This window comes from Hoplias malabaricus, chromosome 13 (genome assembly GCF_029633855.1).
Source record: "Hoplias malabaricus isolate fHopMal1 chromosome 13, fHopMal1.hap1, whole genome shotgun sequence".
In the NCBI taxonomy this organism is placed as follows: domain Eukaryota; kingdom Metazoa; phylum Chordata; class Actinopteri; order Characiformes; family Erythrinidae; genus Hoplias; species Hoplias malabaricus.
In genome coordinates, this window is record NC_089812.1 from 27,960,759 (window position 1) to 27,978,201 (window position 17,443).

General features: G+C 37.7%; 1 protein-coding gene across 15 annotated transcripts in view; it reads right to left on the reverse strand.

Annotated features, from left to right (window-relative positions):
* Window positions 1-17,443, reverse strand: part of mapk8ip3 (mitogen-activated protein kinase 8 interacting protein 3) — a 39,400-nt gene that overhangs the window by 13,164 nt on the left and 8,793 nt on the right. For 3 of the 15 annotated variants that reach the window (XM_066642686.1, XM_066642685.1, XM_066642681.1), the window contains exons 2-16: window positions 16,785-16,905; window positions 16,527-16,597; window positions 15,835-15,926; window positions 11,235-11,379; window positions 10,264-10,486; window positions 9,623-9,725; window positions 9,057-9,175; window positions 8,477-8,488; window positions 6,405-6,462; window positions 5,497-5,649; window positions 5,322-5,379; window positions 4,535-4,683; window positions 4,096-4,152; window positions 3,422-3,592; window positions 2,102-2,261 (exon numbers count right to left, since the gene is read on the reverse strand). In XM_066642686.1, coding sequence (XP_066498783.1) covers window positions 2,102-2,261; window positions 3,422-3,592; window positions 4,096-4,152; window positions 4,535-4,683; window positions 5,322-5,379; window positions 5,497-5,649; window positions 6,405-6,462; window positions 8,477-8,488; window positions 9,057-9,175; window positions 9,623-9,725; window positions 10,264-10,486; window positions 11,235-11,379; window positions 15,835-15,926; window positions 16,527-16,597; window positions 16,785-16,905 — 1,692 coding nt within the window. The remainder of the gene's footprint in view (window positions 1-2,101; window positions 2,262-3,421; window positions 3,593-4,095; window positions 4,153-4,534; window positions 4,684-5,321; window positions 5,380-5,496; window positions 5,650-6,404; window positions 6,463-8,476; window positions 8,489-9,056; window positions 9,176-9,622; window positions 9,726-10,263; window positions 10,487-11,234; window positions 11,380-15,834; window positions 15,927-16,526; window positions 16,598-16,784; window positions 16,906-17,443) is intronic. The other 12 variants (XM_066642694.1, XM_066642697.1, XM_066642682.1 and 9 more) reach the window with 8 other exon arrangements.

Genomic DNA, 17,443 nt, shown 5'->3' on the forward strand with positions numbered 1-17,443 from the left:
AGGCGTCATTGTCAAGCTGTAATTGATGCTTAAGGGCACATGACAAGTTATGGAGACATTGGCATTTGTTAATGGGGTATTGTTTGAGATGAGGAAATCACCACGGCCCTACTTTCATGATGTAATATCACTGTAGCGTGAACTTTTTGTTTTCTTTAAATTTCACCAAAAAGCCAAATATCCCTAACTTTTTGTGAATAGTGTATTTACACCACATCCATGTCAGAGTGTACAAACCTCTACTTGGGGTAATATGTATAAATTGTATAAATTGAAGTTTTCACCACACTTTAAATTATTGGTGGGTTTACTTTAGGCCATGGTTTATAAGGTTGTATAAGACTTTGAAGGTGTTTATATACACTGCTCAAAAAAATAAAGGGAACACTTAAACAACACAATGTAACTCCAAGTCAATCACACTTCTGAGAAATAAACATAACCAGTTAGGAAGCAACACTGATTGTGAACCAATTTCACCTGCTGTTGTACAAATGGAACAGACAACAGGCAGAAATGAGAGGCAATCAACAAGACAACCCCTATAAAGTAGTGGTTCTGCGGGTGGAGACCACAGACCATTTCTCTGTTCTCATCCTTACTGGCTGATGTTTTACACCTCACAGAAGTTGCTCAGGTAGTGCAGCTTATCCAGGATGGCACATCAATGTGAGTTGTGGCAAGAAGGTTTGCTGTGTCTGTCAGCACAGTGTCCAGAGCATGGAGGAGTTACCAGGAGACAGGCCAGTACACCAGAAGACGTGGAGGGGGGCAGAGGAGGGCAACAACCGAACAGCAGGACTGCTACCTCCTCTTCTGTGCAAGGAGGAATGGGAGGAACAGTGCCAGAGCCCTGCAAAATGACCTCCAGTAAGCCACTAATATCCATGTTTCTGTGCAACCAAAGAGAGTGGTATGAGGGCCTGACGTCCACAAGTGGGGCTTGTGCGTACAGCCCAACACCATGCAGGGCGATTGGCATTTGATAGAGAACACCAAGATTGAGAGATTCGCCATTGGTGCCTTGTGCTTTTCACGGACGAGAGCAGGTACACACTGAGCATATATGTGACAGCCTGGAGACGGCATGCAGGACGTTCTGCTGCCTGCAACATCCTCCAGCATGACCAGTTTGGCAGTGGGTCAGTAATGGTGTGGGCAGGCATTTCTTTGGAGGGCCGCACAGCCCTCCATGTGTTAATGAGAGGTAACCTGACTGCCATTAGGTACCAGGATGAGATCCTCAGACACACTGTGAGACCATGTGCTGGTGCAGTGGGTCCTGGGTTCCTTCTGATGCATAACAATGCTAGGTCTCATGTGGCTGAAGTGTGTCAGCAGTTCCTGCATGATAAAGCCACTGATGTTTTGGACTGACCTGCCCATTCCCCAGACCTAAATTCAATTGAGCACATCTGGGACATCATGTCTCGTTCCATTCACCAATGCCATGTTGCACCACAGACTGTTCAGGAGTTGACTGATGCTTTAATCCAGGTCTGGGAAGAGACCCCACAGGAGAACATCTGCTGCCTCATCAGGAGCATGCCCAGGCATTGTAGGAAGGTCATACAGCCACGTGGAGGCCACACAAACTACTGAGCCTCATTTTAACTTGTCTTGAGGAATTGAAGTTGGATCAGCCTGTATGTAATTTGATTTTACACTTTTATTTTGAGTATGATTCCAAATCCAGAGCTCCATGGTATAATAATTATGATTTACATTGATCATTTTATTTATGTTATTTTGTTCTCAACGCATTTCACTATGTAATGAAAAAAGATTTTCAACTGAAATATTTAATTCATTGAGATCTAGGATGTGTTTAGTGTTCCTTTTATTTATTTAAGCAGTGTATATTTATGTCAGTCGTCATGAAAGGCTTATGTCATGTAGCCTTATAAATGATGGCATACGGTAAAATATTGTCAGATAATGTTCACATAGCACATCAAATTAGTTTTAGTTTTTTCAAGATTACTGCAATCAAAAGTGGACTCCCACTCCACAGATGGAGTTGATCCAGCCATAAGAGCTCAGGAGCTATGGGTTGATATGAGGGGTGAAAAAAGTAAACGGAGACGGGGAGAGCAGCTACCTGTTTAAATCGAGGTGGTACACTCCAGCCGCAAGCCTGCATGAGGCCATCATCTCGGCGCATATGCTCACGGACCTGCCGGTACTGCTCACGACGCTGCTCTCGACGCACTGAAAGTGCAGAGTCGCTGAGGAGAGACGCAACACCATTACTGGGCAGTCTATAGAAGCAGAGAGGGAGAGAGAGAGAGAGAGACAGGGGGTGCAGCAGTCAGCGAGAGAGAGCGCCAAGGAGCCAGCCAGCCAGCAACGGCCAAAAAGAACACACAACAAAGACGGACTGATAGAGAAGAGAGACAGACAAATAGATTGAGTAAGACAGAGCGATAGATAGATTGACAGAGACAGAGAGTGACATGGAGCCGTGAGTTAGAAGTGAGACAGAGGGGAATACCACACAGATGCTCAAAGAAGCCCAGCTATTAGCACACATGCATTGTACTGGGACTTGTTTGTTTACCTGATCAGAGTGTGGAATGAGTGTATGGTTGTAAATGTAAGTGTTGTGCAGCAATAAAGGCAGCACAGCATTGCGGAATTGTTAGCTAGCCCAGAGGAGAAAACATGGATGAAGAGACAAGCATTTGTCATATTATAATAGACAATTAATGTAATGGCTCAAAGTGTGTAAAGACAAAGACATCACAGAGAAACACAAATAGATTGACATATGTAATTATATACATGTGACCGAGTGTGAATATGAAGGGATATTTGGGGTGGGCAATACATCAAATCATGATGGCTATACTTCAGGGTGAATAGCTCACTGCATTTCCCATTTTCCAGATTTCAAAAGCATATGGAACATAAAGAATCATTATCAATCCTGGCGATGAAACCTTGTTTGATAACAGTAATGAATACTTGGCTGGTTCCGGTCGTTAAATCACAATTGCATCATCATACATTGTGCTTCTTTAGAAGTTACTCAATTTGCAGAATGTTCATAATACGGCATTTTACGAGTTCTCCTCTGCTTAGAGTTAGAAGAGGTCATATGTGAAAACAGTTTAAGTAACAGAGAGGAAACAGGATAGTGGAGTACAGAAACTTCTTCTTGGGAAACAGAAAGCTGGAAGTAAAAATGTATATGAAGTCTGACTATAAGGGGCTTCAGATTCAGTTATTTCATACATTTATATACAATTTCTTTATTTGAACATGGAGTAATGCAGTTAATAAAAGGAGAATAATGAAATACTGTGAATTGTGCCCCCTAGTATATGTTATGTGTATGTGTATTAATGTACTTGTGTGTCTTTGCAGGTGAGTGTGTACAGGACGTGTATGCGTTTATGTGCGTGCTGCAGGTTCTCACTCTTCAGGGAAGAACTCGAGTGTGTGGTTGGAGGTGGAGATCTGGCACATGGTGTGAGAGCGTCTCTGGTTGAAGCCTGCAAGTGAGGGGGATTTGTAGTGAATATTGACACTGGTATATGGCCGCTTCACTGGAGGAGGACTGGCGGATGAACTGAATAGGCGAGCAAAGCTGGGGAAAAGGAGACAGAGGTTCAGTGTAAAAACATTTTCTTTACAAAAATACCAGATTACAACTCATGGGGCTGGTTTCCCAGACAGGAAATGAGCTTAATCCTGGACTACATTCTCTTTTCAATGGAAAAATCACTATTCAAAAAGCTGTGTTGTCCAGAACTAGGCTTAAACCACCCCTAGTGTTAATAAAAGCCCTCACTTTAGCTATCAGTGAAGTATTGTCCATATATAGTATTGTAGTTTACAATATTGTAGACTAATTATAGTGCAATTTTTAAGCTTAAAATCCATAATATTGCATATATATATATATATATATATATATATATATATATATATATATATATATATATATATTGCATAATTTAGCTATAGCTCCTGCCACATCAACAACAACCTACTGTTTCAAAGAGTATACCTCTTTCAGAAACACCATCAGAGACTCACAATCTACTTTATAATTACTCTCTCACTTTTCTATTACATCTCACAACTCACAACTGCCAGATTGTTGACTTTTTCTTTTCCTGGATTTGTGGACTCTCTCTGGAAGCTCTGTGAAAGAGACACATGACCACATGTGAGTTAAAAAATTACAGAATTTGAAGAGGAGCACATTAGCAGAAAGATGTATGTCATGTCCTATAATTATTTAATAAAATAAGTAAATTAATTTTGCATTATATTTTAATATAATACCATTTCACCAGGTAAAATGATCTAACACAATTGATTAATAGAGTCTAATAGAAAACTGCTTATTTATTACATACAAAAATAAAGCACTAAATGATAAAATGTAATATGATTTACAGAGTAGAGAGAGTGAAAACATATATGTTTATAACATGCAACATTTTAAATGGGGGGAAGAGAGGTTTCCCTCATAATAGTGATAATTTTGCTAATCATTTCTATGTTTGTGTATGTGTCTGACCGGATCATCTCTGTCCAGCGGACTGCCTCCTGGAGCTCCATCAGTCTCTCTTTGTACTGATTGCGCTCCATCAACACTCGCGCCATCTCCACCCTTGTGAACCTACGCCGTTGAGCCATGGCTACATCATCCTGCAGTGGAGATGAATACTGCACCATTCACACAGACCAGCAGAGACACACAAACCAAAGCAGGAATGTAGGGTTAGTGTATTAGAGCTTCAGCAGAGCATCACAAGTTTGTTAAAGTAACTTATGGATGAGACTGGATGTTAAACAGCAGATTCAGTTATGAGATATTAGGTACCAAGGCAACACAAGTTGGGACAAGAAAGTTATATAGTCATGAGTATAAAAATGAGTTTGGATAAAAATCTTTTATCTAATTTTTCCTAAATTTAGACCATATGTTCAAAAATATAACAAAACATCTTTTAATTAGTGCATTCAACCATTTTAAGAAGCTTTATACATTCTCTAATAGTGGGGTGTGGAGCAGTGGAGCTGCATCCTCTGGAGTGTTGGGGCACTATTCAATAGCGTTGGGATGAGGTGGAGGGAGGTTGCTGATACAGAGCTATTCATCCAAGACAAATCATTGGATGATCAAGTGTCTATAAATGATCAAGTGTCTACAAACCCAAGACATATTTGGTGTCTGATGGATACAATTTTGTATGTTTAATTTTTATCCAAATTATTTCAGTAAGAAAGGGAATAAGTGGGACTTACTGGATTCAATAAAATGTAAAATGTAAAATTGTAAAATATATAGAACTTTCACTCACATCTTCTCCTCCTTCATCTTTGGAGTCTTGAGATGCTCCCAGAGCCTCAGCTCTCAACCTGAGGAGCAAGAGAGAGTTGCAGTCACAAACTATACTACAGAAATTACTCAGACACTCATACACATACAAAGCAAAAATACACACAGAAACACACTCTGAAACATCCTTATATTACCTCTTCAGCTCCTCCTCTAACTCCTTGACTTTGGAGTCCACTTTGTTTTTGGACTGTTTGACAGTCTCCAGTTCCTCCTTCAGAACCTCCTGCTCTCCAGACAACTCATCCACTTTGGCAATGAGGTCATTCTTCACAATGTTTAGAGCGTTCCTATACAGAGTGGAGAGAGTAAAAACATGTATATTTTGAATTTTATAAATTCTCATAATCTTCATAATTTTCAAATAAACTGTGAAAACTACTCCAAGCACTAAATTCATTCTAAGTTTATGGTTTAGTGGATATATGAGGCTAAATTTAAAAAAAATTCTCTAAGCCCTTTCGTGAACTGAACTGAACTGAACTGTATTATTAAAGGACTCCTGTAATACACAGCTGCTTAGATATTGGCTCTATCCTAATCCTGACCTAATCCTCACTTGCTAGCCAGTGCAGGAATAAATAGAATTGTGCAGTTCACATTCTCCTCCAAGCATGTTGAGCTCCAATAAGGTAAAACTGGTTACAGTTAAAAAAAGAAAAAGTGGCTCTCTTCATTTCTCTTGGAAGAACACTGGGGGAAAATTTGGGAGAAACATCCTTCTCCATGTAACTGTGTGTGTGAGACTCAGCTTTACTTTACAGTAAGCAATACTGTGTCCTAAATCACATAAACAACATGCTTATGCTTGACCTATATGAAGGCATGAACACACAGTGGATCGAGAAGATGCGAGGATGTTCTTACAAATAAAAATGCAAAACAACAGTCATTTTTTAGCTCCAGCATTAAATAAAGACAAAATTTGGACCTTAAACTTGACTGTGCTGATTGACTACACATAAATTAAGTGGAAAATTGGAAAGCATGTTTTTTTGCTAAAGGTAACTTTTAAAAGTTATGTGCAAATATTGTGCTTTCTTACTTGGTCTCCAGTAGCTGTTTGTTTTCTGTGAGAAGATTCTCCACTTCTTTTCCCATTCCTGTGAAACACAATATTATCAGATGTAGCATTGACCCATGAAAACAACATAGCAGATGCATGCGAGTCGTCATACACAATGTACCATAATACAGTGTCATTAAAAATTTTGTGGGATCAAGACATAGGCCTAAAGACCAACTATAAACTGTAAACTTGGACTAAACTTTTTGATCAGGGTATTTGTAAAGGAAAAGGAGTGTTACAAATACAGAATCAAGAAGTGACATTAAAAAGATGAATATTTATATTGACTAAAAGACAGACAGTTCAAATTTAAAAATTAAATTACTTAAATAGACACAATTAAATATATAATAAAAGCTGGCCATTCAAAAGCACAGCACAAAGCAGCCTCAGATAAAAGAGGATTCTAATGCCATAGCAGAAGCACTGCAGAAAATGATATCACAGCGCAAGAAGGGAGAGGAATTACATCACACATTGGTGTGTAAGCATGAGACACTGAAAACACACAAACAGTGGAATCAGAAGGGCCAAAGCCTTACCAAAGAAATCATCCCGCACTGAGAGAGCGAGAAAGAGAAATAAAAAAGAGAGGAGGGCGATAGAGAATAAGAGGAAAAAGAGAATGTAAAAGTAAAGACAGAGAGGTATAAAATGTAAGAAATACAAAAAGAAGATTATGGCGAAAAGATAATGAAAAGAATGGGATAGAGAGAAAAAAGAAGAAAGAGAAAACAGAAGTAATTAGGGATGTCTGTCAAAGGACCTAAATCTTGCTCTTATATTTTATATTTTTGTGCTTTCACCTACAGAGACAATCATGATTTATTTTGTTTGATCACTATTTAACTTTACTTATTCTATTTACCCTACTTAATGTGGTTTTGTTACTGTAACTTAACAGCACTGCTCTAACTGCATTTTCCCATTATTCAAAGGCAAAATCCAGGCCAAAACACTCCTTAAAACTTCAAAATGAATGTGCTATAGTGAGCTAAACTGATGTGGACGGTTGAATAGGCATATATGTAAATTTGCAGCTAATTCAAAACGAGGTATTTTGTAGCTAAACATCCATATGTTGACTGTTTGGTACACCCTGAAGCTTTAACAATAAAACATTTTTTGGTCTTGTTAACAGACACACACACACACAGAGTTGATCAACACTTAGTTAGTAAACACATTTATCCAGAGAGAATTACAATTTCTATTAATGTAACAGATGTATGCCAATGTAATGTTAGAGCCTTGCACTAGGATTCTTAGCAGAATATTGTGGTGTTCCTGCCTGTGCTGGGAATCAGACCCATGCTCACTAAGTACTGCCAAGTACACAATAGCCATTCTTATTTCTGCAAAAATCAATTAGTGCAAAATCAAAATGCAGCTCATCAAATATCTGTAGGTTGAACTCAAACTTTTGGTTTGTATACACAGCAAATTGGAGGACAACTACTTGAATGGTCACATGTTCTAAGATTAGTATAATTAGTAGAAGTATTTGGGCCTCAAAATATCACTTAGGAAAAGAAAAATGTGCATTAATCACATATCTACCCAGGGTCTCTAAAATTAAGTTTATTGCTATAAATAATAGACGAATCCCTGGCTGATGGAGGAGAAGTACATTTTGAAAGACATTGGGTTGGATACTTAGACACAGGCTGCTTAGATGTTTGTCGCTAGCTGGCTTATTTTTCATTTTGATAATCCTCTATAGTGACATTAGCTATGTCACTAATGACAACTAGCATCACATAATATATGTATTAGCCTCTACATCACTGGCTATGCATTCTGTCTGTAGATAACAAGGGTTGTAATGCCCATTTATAAATTATATCTGGAAAGTATTTCAGTTCTCTTGATCATTAATTGTCAAGGCGACTGAACCTGCAGTGCATTAATCTTCAGATAACCAGACTGTCTTTTAATCTATAAATTTATTCATTTCATTAATGCTCTTTTCATACCAAACATGACAAATATGTGAAAGAAAAAAGAGCAGAGAAATAATAAAATATGGACCAATCAGTGATACACACCTGAGAACTCCCCTAGGGACATGGCCAGGAGAAGCACACACAGGAAGGAAGCACAGAAAGGGGTCAAGGGTCAGTGAGTGAGACGGCCATTCAAATCAAAGCTCCACCTTCACACTGAGATAAACAAATCAAATGAAGTTCTGCCTTCACAGTAACGTAAAAACCAAAGCCCCAACCCAAAAACGAACTGAAAAAAAAGCAGCACTCTTTCATCCAAATGTGCTCAAATGAAAGATTGGTCTTTTGTTGTAAAAATGCATTCCATGATTGAAGAAGTGCCACAGCAATGAGGCAAGTGTGACATTCCAGCAGCCTTCACAGTGAGGGAGTGCGGGTACATCCAGCAGAGAGTCCGTATACAAGAGGCCATGCAGGTTTGAGTGCATAGTGCAACAATCAAGGCCTTTGACACATCTGCTTACATAGCCATTGCTTAAAATGTTGGAAATAATGAGAAATCATAAATTCAGGTAATGGACAAAACATCAGTCATACCTGAATTTATCTATATATGAAATCAATACTGCAGTAAAGGTAAAAAGGTCAGAAAAGCCAAGGAGTCAGCTGGTTGGAAGCTTACCGAGAAGCTCTGCCCCAGAATCCACGTCACCAATGATGCCACATTTAGCATCTTTGATCTCATGGTACAGTGAGTCTGTGTTGATGCCAAATGCTTCATTCACTATGCCCTGAGAGGGACTAAGTAAACAAAAATAAGAGTCTAGTAAGAAAAAAGCTGACAATACAATTTTTAGTTTTACTGAACAATACATTTTTATTCAAAAACGTCTGTTTTCAAACGGAAGCTCCCGCCATTCCTCACGGCATAATTTACTAAATGGTTCCAAATATTTGCATGTATTCAGGTTTTTTAGAATATTGTGCACAAAATGTTTTTGGCAAAAATATGAAGGAATACACACAAAAATATTCAGAAGTTATTTTTTTTGGACAAATGTTTGAGAATTCGCAAATGTTAAATGTTAAATTTTGCTTTTGGAGTGAGTATATACAAAATTTTGAATATCTAATATGCTATCAGAATGTTGACATCAAATAGATGCACATTTCAGTTCATTTAAGTTCTGTTTTTACACTTTCTGTAAATATATAGTCACTGTAAACTGTCTAGTTTGTTTTTTATACCTGTTCCCTCCACCATAAATACGTGGATCCATGCACATGTCCAGCTCTGGTGTAGAATCTATGATTTCCTGAAACTCGGACCACTCATCACTGCTCCCCATACCTGCAAACACACACAGAGCATAGGGGATTTTCTTTATGATCCAAAGTTTATTAATCCTTTAATAATGTTCAATTTAAGAGATAATATTCCAAACCATTTTCATCACAAAACGTTTGTGGCAGCTGGCATTTTGAAGTTATTTAACAAAGATTATTTGTGCAAAGAACAAATACAATTAATATGGCCTTTTATAATAAAGTGCCTTATAAAAAAGCTTTTAAAGCTTTTATCTTTGCACTCTTGCTTTAGTTAAGGGCCACCACAGAACTCAGGCCTATTATCACTAAATTTGTTTGGGATTACCTGGACTGAGAGAAATAGAAAACATAAGTTATTTCTAACATTGAATATTTGGAGGTGCAGAAAAGTAAATACAGCAGCGCTCTCTCTATCTCTCTCTCTCACTCTCTCTCTCTCTATCTCTCTCTCTCTCTAAAGTTATCAGAGACAGCCATAACATTAATGTTCTAAAACAAAATACTGAAAAAATATGGCAATTAAAAAAGTAAAATGTGTGAATTATCTTTCCCTCCCTCACCGATGCTGACATTTCTGGTCTCCTGAGAGACCTGCACCTCCATGTTTCTACTCAGTCTCTTGGCATTTTTGCGGCCACGGCCCCGGGACACCACAAACTCCCCGGACGGCAGCATGGACTCATTGAGGGGCGTGACTGTTGCCGAGGGAACAGACGAAGTGGGTGTGTTGCTGCCTGTACTGCTGGGTGTGGCTGCAATAGAGTCTGACTCTGAGCCATCCTCCTTAAAGAAGAAGCAGAAACACATACATCTTAGTAAATGACAAGGGTGTTAACTCACATAAATCAATACCATATAATCATATTTTTTTAAGATCTGTTGTAGTGATGCACTAGTACAGAAGCATAATCTTCAATAAGGTACACACATATACACACATAGTCATACAAACTGATTGCACTATTGTTTACAATAACCATCTTTAAAAATAATTATAATAATAATAATAAATAAAAATAAAACACATGTCCACAAATTAGTAACTTATGTAAGTAAATAATGCCACTCAAAGTCATGTGACTAATGAGTCAGACAGAAAACAGGAAGTATGGCCATACATGAACATATGCAGGCAAATATAATTGCTCTTAATATTGTAAACATTATTTTATAAATTTTCTTTCAGAATCTCCCTGAAATCTGACTGAGCCATTATGCTTTCTGTCTTAAAACATTTAGAGCACATCCATAATTCAATCAGTGGGGAAAAAACATCAGTGACAACAAAACCCATGTTTTGTTGTTGAAAATAATATTCTACAGAGGAAGAATATCAGGTGAAATCAAAAGGGCAACAAATTAAAAGTCATGCACCCCTTCAGTCCTACAGGCATCTGGAATGATAACAGCTCAGGAAGACAGTAACCACACCAAACTTAAGAACGTGTTAGTTAAGCATGTGTAAAAGAGTGTAGCAGACGAGACGATGATGTCATGACTCCTCCCCCTGGCATGGGTCTGTCTGAAGCACCTGGAAGCCAGGGGCGTAGACGGCTCGGCCCAGATCGCTGGCATGCCAGGTGTCTGAAGAGGTGGTCCTAGCCCCCCCGGGACCCCCACGTACCATACCATCCCCACTGGGAAAGAGACTCAGCGAAGGAGGGCGGTCCGCTTTACTAGAGAGGGAGAGAGAGAAAGGGAGCAACAGGGAGGGAAAGGACAAAAGAGAAAAGGATAATACATGAGATATACAAAAGTAAATCACTTTAAGGAACAATCTGCTGATAAATCAAATAAACAGTGGTTTCCCCTTCCTCAGAATGTAGTTATTCACCCAAGACATGTTTGGTGTTTCAAGTTTGCTTCTTTTGTTTTGCACTGACTCTAGAAGTCTATAACACAGGCATAATTACAAACATAAACCACAACACTTGAAAAAGTGTGGAGTTGTTAACTGACCTCTAAGTGATAGACTTGTTTATGTGGTTCCTGCCATTGTATGACATCGAGTTAGCTATTCAAATTGTAACTAAATCATGGCAAAAACAGTAGTTGAAGACACCCAAGTCTAAATATTGCTCATATTGTTTTGTAATACATTACATTTAATAGCATTTCTTTTAATGCCAGAACCACACAAACAAGTCTATCAATTAAAAAAACTGACATGGTTTAAGGCAAGAGTGTAATAATTTAGGAAGTGTTTAACTTTAAATTTGCATATTGTTTATAGTCATAGCAGTTCCAAACTACTGACAGATATTCACTACACCTAATTTAATATTGTATGTCACTTACTTAGGGGAGCAAGTTATATTTACATTATGGCAGACATTTAAGGATTCCTAATGCTACAAAGTGATGTTTTTGCTCGAGCTAGGGTCTGAACCATAGCCTTCTGTGCTCGGATGATCACTCTTTATTTTGAACATTCTTGGATCCCCGTTGGATAAATGAATACGAGAAAAGGGTGGAGGTGGAAGCTTTTTAAAGTTTTTTAAAACCTGAAGCTCGGTGGGTTTGATAATGGCCGAACATGGCTCAGAATATGGGGATCAGCAGGAATGACCCAGCGCGGAGGAGCAAGCTGATGTAGTGAAGCAGTCAGGTTGAGATACGTCTCCTGAACTAAATGAAGCGAGTTTGTCTGATGCGGAAATTACGTGAATTTGCGGGGTGTATATAGGGCTGAAAGGAGGAGTTTGGGCGTGGTCCTACTCCCAAAATTATGTTATTATATATCTTCAATTATGTTTGAAAGTAAGCTTCCATAATCTTATTATTTCTTAGCTGCATTATCTTTGCCTTATCTTTAACTCCAGACTAAAACCAAAGAAGCAAAATTCAGAAAGAAACTATGTCTGGACAGATCAAATACATTTGGAGTAAAGGGAAAATTATGTAAGTTTCATTTTTCACAAACCGTCAAGGACACAGAGAAGCAAAAATCAGCCAATAATGGGACGCAGAAATGGACACGGGCATGGACACGCACACAGAGGAGAAAGAGGTAGATTTCTTTATCTGTAATTGGAGCACTGCTAAATTGAACTGGGCCTTTTACTTGAGAAGAACATATCTTCCATAATGGCTATAATAATTTTAGCTGGAGTCAGAAGGGGAACTGAAATAGAGAGGATTGTGGGACATTTTTACCTTTTCCTCCAGGTGTTGCGTTGACTGAGAAGACAAACACAGCGGTACACGCACAGAAAAATGAGAGAAAGAGAGGGAGATAGAGAAACAGATGAAGAGTTAGATTTAGAAAGAAGTAGTGTGTTAAAGAGAGAGATAGAGGCAGAAAGAGAGAAAGTCAGAGAGAGAATTTGAGAGAGAGAGAGAGAGAGAGAGAGAATTTGAGAGAGAGAGAGAGAGAGAGAGAGAGAGAGAGAGAGAGAGAGAGAGAGAGAAAGCAGCATGAGAGAGACTCAGATTAGAAACTGAACAGACACTAAGACAAAGACACTTTTCTTCCAAACACACAATACTCACAGTAGTACAAAATGCTTATGGCTTAAAATGCAAATTAAATTTATTATACTCTATGGACACTCAACTAGCTTTACTAAATGCATTGTCTAACCCTCAAATTCTATCAGAAAATTATAAAAAGCACACAAACACTGAATCATGATTTTCACCTTTTAAAAAACAAAGCAGATCTAGGGGACATTAACATACGACACTGTGCAAAAGATAGAGATCTCCATTTTCTTTTCCAGACGAAATAGCTGTCAACATCATTAGCCACCTTTCATAACACATTTCTGATGATAAGATATTGGATAATTCTCAAACATTCACACAAAAAGACGGAAATATGACAGCCTTTCATACTAGATTTTTCTGATCCCCCTTCCACTATGAGAATACAAGTACCCACTATGGGCCTGAAAAGATGTGAAGCTTTTAAGAAGTTACGGTGAAATGGATACTAACGATTTGGGATTATTTGAATTGTGCAAAGCAGAACATACAACCAACATCTAAGACTGGAACACAGAATTTGGAGACTGGAAACTGTAATAGGCAAAATGCGGATGCAATAAATAGTGAATATTATTAAATTATATTTAGCTGTGTTTCTCAACTCTGCAAATTAAAATCTTCTACCTAATAGCCATCTTGACTAAAAACTGAATAACTGAATGGTGATCTCTGACCTTTGGCAGGTGCTGTACATGTGTGTGTGTGTGCGTATGTGTGTGTGTGGGGGGGGGCAATAAAATGGAGTAAGCTAATGCTTTTGTCAGACTTGAGGAAGTACCATTATGCATGGGCAAAAAGTGTGCATAATTGTGTGTGTGTGTGTGTGTGTAGGCGAGACAAGACAAAGCCTCTGACTAAGCAGGAACTGACGGAGTGTCAGCCAACATCACTATCCAGCGCCTAGCAACACCATCTCCAGGCCCGATGTTCTAATGATGAGCCATTTGGTTCTTTATTATGACGCAAGAATGACAAAACTAAGTCTGCCTGTACGCACCTCATTATACAGCATGCGTAAGCTAAGATACAAAAACAACACAAACACCTACAATATAAAAATACAACAACACAGAAGAATTCAGCACAACAGGATGAGCAAAAAGCAACAAATGCTTAGAGTTTAAATATGCACATGGACAATACATGGAAGATACACTAAATTTGCTCTCACACACTAGGGATGGATATTGGTCTCTAATGTTATTTAATTTCCAAATGGTTAGTCAAATAAAGATGTAGTGTGAAAAATAAAAGCGTGTGATTCCATGCGAAATGCTAAAGAAAGTTAACTACACTCCTTGTCCCATACTAACGCTAGCTCTGGTTGAAATTGCAAAGGCTGTTGTAGACAGAGACGGGGTGCTGCTGTGTTGTTTATCTCACTTCCATATATTCACAGAGAAACACCCACACAACGAGGAGACAAACACATTGGATTACAGTGAGAAAAAAATATATGGAGGATGTTATCCTCAAGTACAAACACAGGCATTAGGAGAGCATCATCAGAGGAATGTGAACACTAGCCCCCTAATTTGCATGCCATGAAGTAGCTCCATACTTTTGAAGCTATATCATCAACGCTTATAGAAGAGAGTCAGACAGTTTTGAAAATATTTAACTAATTAATTGCATAATTTGCTGCTTCTTAAGACTGAAACTTTAAATAATGAATGTTTAAATGTTAAATAAAGAATCAATGCAAGATAAACACAATGGAATGATATTTATCTTAGTAGTGTCTGTCGATTAAAAAATATAATCACAACTACAAATTAAAAAACACTAGTATTTTTGGGAGGGAGATAAGTGTGTAGTGTGCTGTAGTGTGTAGTATCCATGACAAACAGAGGAAACCATAATAAAGGTATAAATAAAACTTCTAATACAACACTAGACTCTGTAAAAAGAGTAAGACGTGGTCAAATTTGGCAAAATGATAAATTAGCTTTAAAAAAATATTTACATGTTAAATTCCTGCGTGGATTACATGAGTGTATATTTCGTGAGTGAGTGAGTAAGTAAATTGCTCAGTCAGTGTAGTTTTACTCACCGCTTTTGAGAGTAAATAAAATCACTCTATGTTATTATTATCTGTTTATCTATTATCTGTTTACAACTATTGATTAACAATACTTAAGTAACAAGACAAAATATACATTACCAAATGATGAAGTCACTATTAATCATTAAGTAATTACAGAAACAAAAACAAACAAATAAAATGCTAGTTAATGAGAGTTCTTGTTTATTGTTATTACTTAATGAATAATTTAATGATTAATTGTGACATTACCTAACCATTTAGTGAGGCTTATTACTGTCTTAAGTGTTATGTATTATGTACCATTATTGTAAAAGGTTACCTTATTATTTTAACACTAACACTGTACAGAATCTCTCTGTACGTCAAATGTTTGATTATTAAGTCACATAAACCCGAAACAAAGGCTCAAGTCAAAGACAATATGAAATATTTTCTAATCAGGAGAAGTAATGGTTGCTTTTGTTTAGAAATGTGGATATGCAAACAGCAAAGTTAGTTCAATGCCCATTCAAATCATACATACAGAAACACACACACACAAACACAAACAAACACACACACACACACACACACACACATACACACACACACTCACGTCCTTCCGCAGCCAGTGGAATCTGGCTGGTTGCCGGTGGTTTGTTGTTGCATTTTGGATCGTTCAATGTGTTCAACGTATGTCTGAATCATCTAAAAGAGAGAAGGGATCAACATCACATAAGTAAAGATCTATATATGCAGAGCCATGATGATGCATTATTCTATTGTTTCACAGTTGCCCTTCACTACAGGCGACACCTCTACTGAGACACATTATGTTCTTAAAACGCTGTGATAGTTTGCCACTGTTTAGAGAGGGCAGATTGATCAGTTAGTTTCAAACCAGCACAGAACTGAACCAATATTTTGTAGATACCTGCTCATCCAATGTTTCTTTTGCTGTATTAATTTGAATATGAACTCCATTCTTGTGATAATAGCTTCTACATTTACAAGAAGGATTGAGACTAGACCCTTGAACATTCCTGAAAAATCTGGTAGCATTCAGCCGTAAATGCATAAGTGGTACTGATGTTGGACGATCATTCTGGAACACAACTCATTTCAAAGGTTCTTGAAGGGGCTCTACACTTTCACTGAATGCATTATGTGATTTAGAACACTCTAGACGAATGTGGCTGTATATGTCACTAGTTTCACTGAGCAGATCGGCTAGGATAATAAATTAATACCAAACATATTGTACAATAATTGGCTTGTGTGTAAGAGGCTGAATGGAGACAGTCTTACCTCAGTGTGTCGCTGGTGAAGAGCATTGTACTCCTTCTTCATCTCTGCCTCACGTTCTTCCAAACGAGAAACTAAAGAAACCACATTGATACCATAGTGTTCTATATTATGAGGGGCAAATATGTTTGGATGAATGTGCACTACAAACTCAGATTGTCTCTGTCTTTGTGTGTGTGTGTGTGTGTGTGTGTGTGTGTGTGTCTGTGTGTGTGTGTGTGTATGTGTGTGTGTGTGTGTGTGTGTGTGTGTGTCACTCACTCTGGTCAGCATAATACTTGGTCTTCAGTTCCATCTGTTTTCCCTGCAATTCTAGAAATTCCACTTGTGTCTGGAGGTCCTTTTTCTCTGCCTCCAACGCATCTTCAAATTCTATAAATTTCTGTTGATACACAACACACACAATTGAAATTTCAAATGAAAATCAGAATATCAAATTTAAATCACAATAAAATATGTTCTTTTCTACTTAAAAATACAAATGTGATATTGATTGAAAATTCAGAATCTGTGCATTTGACAGAATCTCTTTTCTAATATCAAATTCATATAATTTATACCATGTTATCTGCTGACTTCTATGGGTTCAAGTAATTTGCTGGACATTTGTTTTTCTGCATTACCACCAAAGATTTGATAATAATCCTAGTGTTAACACCCACAAAGACATAAAAAAGACATATCAAAGCCCTCCTGGCAAAGGGTTTTCCTTCCTAGAGTAATAACCTTGAGTCAAATTACAAAAACCGATAATTATTTTGAAGTTTTGAAGAGGAAAAAGAAGAAGAATATTAATCTCTGACATATCTACAATACAGAGAGCCAGAATCTATAGCAAACAGAAGCTAGCAAAATTTAATTTCAATGCAACTAGGAGAATACGGGATTGCACTCAGAGCTTATCTTTCAATGCAAAGTGT